Source organism: Pinus tabuliformis, chromosome 7, assembly GCF_031772625.1.
Source record: "Pinus tabuliformis cultivar Carrire ecotype Pingquan chromosome 7, CPIR1, whole genome shotgun sequence".
NCBI lineage: Eukaryota > Viridiplantae > Streptophyta > Pinopsida > Pinales > Pinaceae > Pinus > Pinus tabuliformis.
Genome location: NC_142293.1, coordinates 1,968,500,920 through 1,968,506,129, shown reverse-complemented (window position 1 = coordinate 1,968,506,129; position 5,210 = coordinate 1,968,500,920). Strand labels below are relative to the sequence as shown.

The window sequence follows — 5,210 nt, the reverse complement described above, 5'->3', positions numbered from 1 at the left end:
AGATGCCCTGTCTCAAAGCAGGATCGACATCTAAAGAGGACACTTTCATAATCAAGTTTCTGGTTCCACACATAGTCTTTACTTGTTAGGTTTATTTCAGCTGGGAATCCGGCGCTGAAGTCCATTTCCACACAGATGCGTGCATAGGTGGTTCTGGCATATTCCTCTGTTTCTGGGCACCTGTAGTAAAATTTCCCAATTGCATTTCCGATGGCTTTTAGTGAGGAGAGATTCCAGAGATGCAAGGGTAGGCTTGGCAATCTCACCCAAACTGGTGCTGAGGTTATCACTGCTGTAGAAGGATCGAATGATGGGTCCCATGGCTTCATGAATAGCCCTGATTTTTCCCAAAACCAAGGGTCGGAATCTAGAATACATTGTCTGCTTTCAGGATTTTCAAAATCTACTATAAAGAAACCCCTAGCACAAGGGTAGATATTAATTTCATCAGAAATGACAGGCTTCCATACCTCTGAAATCCAATTGTGGAGTGCTATCAGCCGCGGCCAAAAACCATTGAACTGGCAAATTAGGGCACTTTCAGAAAACTTCAAAGCTTCATCGAGTGAGGCCTGGACCACTTGGATAGTGGGAGCTGGGGCTTCACTGACGATATGGGCAGGAGATTGCCCTCCAGAGGTGGGTGAGCCACCAGTGATTTTTGCGAAGCTCGGAGCCATATTTTACTTGCCCGTAGAACCCAGCCTTAGAGAAGATAAGATTAGATCTAGATCTGGCCGCAGAAAATGAGCAGCCTAGATCTAGATCTAACCGTAAAAAATTAGATCTAAGTATATATATATATATATATATATATATAGATAGATATATATATATATATATATATATATATATATATATATATATATATATATATATATACTTATAGACGCCTGGAGACCTGGAGAAAGACGCAGAGACCTGGAGAAACACGCGGAGATCTGATTTAATAAGACCTGGAGAAAGACGCGGAGATCTGATTTAATAAGATCTCATTCAATAAGAGCCGCAGCCGCAGAGAGACCTGGAGACCTGGAGCCGCAGAGAGATGCCCGTAATAATTAACGCATGAGATCTATGAACCATATAAACTCCAGGTCTCCAGAGTTTATATATGAGCCGCAGCCGCAGAGACCTGGAGAAAGACGCAGAGACCTGGAGAAAGACGCAGAGATCTGATTTAATTTAATAAGACCTGGAGAAAGACGCGGAGATCTGATTTAATAAGATCTCATTCAATAAGAGCCGTAGCCGCAGAGAGATGATCTAGATCTGGCCGCAGAGAGATGATCTAGATCTGGCGGGATGTAAAAATTAGATCTAAGTATATATATATATATATATATATATATATATATATATATAGACGCCTACCTGGAGAAAGACGCAGAGATCTGGAGAAAGACGCAGAGACCTGGAGAAACACGCGGAGATCTGATTTAATAAGACCTGGAGAAAGACGTGGAGATCTGATTTAATAAGATCTCATTCAATAAGAGCCGCAGCTGCAGAGAGACCTGGAGACCTGGAGCCGCAGAGAGATGCCCGAAGAGACCTGGAGACTTAGTCCAGCATGGGTGGTCCAGGTCTCTGAGATTTAATATATGATACAATATAGTGATTAATTTTATGAAATTATATATATATAATGGAAAGGTAATTTGAAAATTCATTTTGTTACCCATTAATTATGTCTATAGGCATGTTTGTTTTGGAATAGGGCTTCCAAAATTTAAATTTAATTATCAATAATTATTCCATGGATGGTAGGGATTTATCTTCCACAAAATATTTTGAAATATTTTTAGTAGTAGTCACAAATAGGTTGATATTTTTCTCAAAAGTAGTCATGGCATGGAATTTGCTTGTGTTAATCTAGTTGCATGGATCATCTTCTGTGACAAATAAGGATTTCTTTTTTCTTTATGAATATGAAAACTGCACATTTGGTCATTATGTTTTTCTTTATCTAAAAATTGCACGATTTTATTATTGGTGGGGAGATACATAATTGAAGAGTTTTCTATTGATGTTACAAAACCCATAATTGGGCTTGTCTTGTTTTTCTGACCTGGACAACTACAAGAGTTAGGGATAAAGGATTCTGAAGAAAATCCCATTAGCAGCTGACGATGATACAAACAGCCCAATGTCACACTGAATGAAAAACGAAGCATGTAGGTGTAATTACAAAACCCTGTTATTATTTGAAGAAAATCTGGTATTGGATTCGAAAATGAAATTATGGTTTCTGTCCAAAGCCTTGAAATAACGAAAGAAAAAGAGATAACCGATTTATTCTTTACAGGGAGACCATCAAAATGCCTTGGATGGTTTATACTCTCCAAAGCAGAGCCAAAACATAGTGTTCCAGGAGCTAAATTGCAAATCAGCTGTGAGGCTTCTTTATGATCATTACAACACACTTTGCATGGTGGGCACAATAGTCGCTGACGCTTCCCAAAAATGCTCTGCAATCACAACACCGTGCCTATTATAAAATCATGCTCCCAAAACACGTTATAATTAGAACATCAAGGATCCACCATGAAAACATAAAGAACAAAAGGAGAAAACATACATATTAAAAAACAACTCCCCACTTGTAAAAAATCAAAAACAAAAACAGCTATCCATACACAAGAATTGCACTCTCCTAATCTAATTACACAAGGAAATCTAATTTGTCACTTTTTACTAATCTAGAAAAGAATCAAATTTCTTCAAAATTTAAATGACTTGAAACCTATCATTTATGGAAATTGAACCCAGTAAAAAACATCAACCTTGTTGAACACTTTCCACCCAAAATCCCCTACCATGCACCACCAAGATCCCCTAGCTTTGCAAACAAACAGTAGCTGATAATAACTTGATGGTGTTTGAAGACATGCCTTTTGAAAGTGCCATAACCATGGCTGCCAATGATGAGAAAATATACCCCCACCTTCTTCACTGCATCGCACAGTGCATCTCTCGCATCTCCTTTTACAATCTTCTCCTCCACTTTCGCCTGCAAAACACAATGACCAGAACACCTTTAACCTTGGATGCTTTCTTCCATAGTATTTTCTTCAAATTAATCTTTCACTGCAATGATTGCATACCCTCCTTTATGTTTTTTTTCTTAAGAACCCATTAAATTGATATAAAATGTACAGAAAACGCACCGGAGTCCCGCTGCAGATATCCCTCGCCTTCTGCATGATGGCCTCGGCAACATGGTCTTGATGTTTCTCCAAAGCTATTACAACTTCCGGTGTAAGTACAAAGCCTGCTCTCATCACAGTCACAAAACAATGAATAAAATAATAAGAACAACACGAATATAACTGTAGAACCAGAAGAATCATTCCTGGCCTTAGATGACAATTTTCTGTAGCTTCCAAATGCATTTATTTATCATTCCTGGCCTTAGATGACAATTTTCTAGCTTCCAGATGCATTTAAATAAATGAGTAAAGTGTTTTTGCTTGCCTTTTTTTTTCATTATTTTGAGTTTAGTTTCAGGTCAGTTATCTATGGAATGAAGAACTATTTACTCACAGTAGGATGTTATCATCAGAGGATTTCATTACCAGTAAAGTTGGGATAGATACTCCTAAATAGTTTAACCCCAAAAATAATTTACATCTTTGATTCTTTCCCATCAAATTTAAACCTAAAACTTAATAAGAACTAAACCCACTCTTTTACCCTTATAAATGAGGCAAGTTAACATTACATTCACCATGAAGTTACCGTAACTCTGCTTAGTGTAGAGTCTGTAAAGAGGAATTTGCAGGAGTTGACCCGGTTTAGGGTGGGGTTATTCTTATAAGGAAATATTTGATTGTTTTTCTCATTGACACCATGGTAGCCGTTTACACGAATGGGAATAGGAACACGATTGAGAACATGGTTGAGAAGTTCGCAACAATGAAAACACTACAGAAATTGGTTACATCAAAGTTTTCATGTAGGTAGAAAACTAGAACAGATATTAAAAATGAATACAATAATCACATAAATTTCAGTAAAATAAGTAGAAAGGTTAATTAATTGAAGAGAACACTTTCCAGTAAAATGAGTAGAAATGTTAATTAACTGAATACAACACTGTAACACTTTCCCTGTTTGAAGATTGGTCCTCTATCACTCTTAGAGTTTGACTAACAAATTTTTTATTATATAATGTTTAGAAGTTAATATTACTAAATAGTTTAGTTGGTGAGCTTGGAACTGTTCACTGAAAGCACGAGATCAAAATCCCAGGGGATTCCTTTGTGGTATTATCAGCCAGGCATATTAGCAACCAAAAAAATGAAACTAACACCTTAACATGGATAAGATAAAAATCCTATGATGAATCATAGTCAAGGTATAAACCCTAACAAGTATTTAAATGAATTGAACCAGGTTGGCTATGATCCTCTTTCTCTGATCAATCTAGCGTCAGCCAAGAGGTGCTTAAATAAATCAACCAAACCCTCGCTACATTAAGCAACGAGGCACTTTGAAAGCCAGCAGTTGCCCACGCCACAGCTACAGAAGAAAGTGAAATTGCAGAAAGGGGCAAACCGGCACAAGCAGAATCTAGGTAACGCTAGAAATACAAAAGAATTACTCTGTTCACAAACAAAATCATAAAATAACTAAATAATTAGAACAATTCCTTACATACCAGGACCTCCGAGCCCTTCATAAGCTCCGAGAAGGCGCTTGGAATGGCACAAGATGAGAGTGTCGGTGGAATCAAGATGTAGATAATCAACAGCCCACTTTAAAGCATACATGCTCTCTTCGCTTTCGTCCACTGCAACTAATATCCTTCTTCCACTCGCGTCTTCCATTCTGTAATCGATTAGATTTCCATCCGCTACTTCTTCTGATTCACCCATCTTCGATCAGCAATAACAATACCAGTAATGTAGCTGGTGTGGGGTTTTCAGAGTCGGAGGTTCATCCGAATTGTACCTAGGTGGCGAGCTGCAGAGTTTAGGAATTGTAGAGCGGGAGGCGCCGAGTCGAGGAGGAAGGTGAGTGAGCAGCCCGTGGGATCGTAATTTCGAATTTCCAATGGCAATAACTCTCCAGCTCGGACGCAATGTCAGGATTGCCGGCCCCCATCGGATATTTTGTCAGGGAATGTCAGGATTGTCAGGGGAGGGTGGCCGAGAAGGAGGGTGGCGAAGCTAGGGAGGGTGGCTGAGGGCGGAGGGATTGCCGGT

At 38.7% G+C, this 5,210-nt stretch overlaps 1 protein-coding gene across 1 annotated transcript; it reads right to left on the bottom strand.

Annotated features, from left to right (window-relative positions):
- Positions 1–2,815: 2,815 nt before the first annotated feature.
- On the bottom strand, positions 2,816–4,880 carry LOC149256354 (universal stress protein PHOS34-like). Its single transcript, XM_089455333.1, has 3 exons — positions 4,664–4,880; positions 3,171–3,274; positions 2,816–3,013 (listed from the first exon to the last, which is right to left on the bottom strand). Exons 1-3 carry the CDS (start codon positions 4,878–4,880, stop codon positions 2,816–2,818), a joined length of 519 nt encoding a protein of 172 aa, XP_089311459.1.
- Positions 4,881–5,210: the final 330 nt, after the last annotated feature.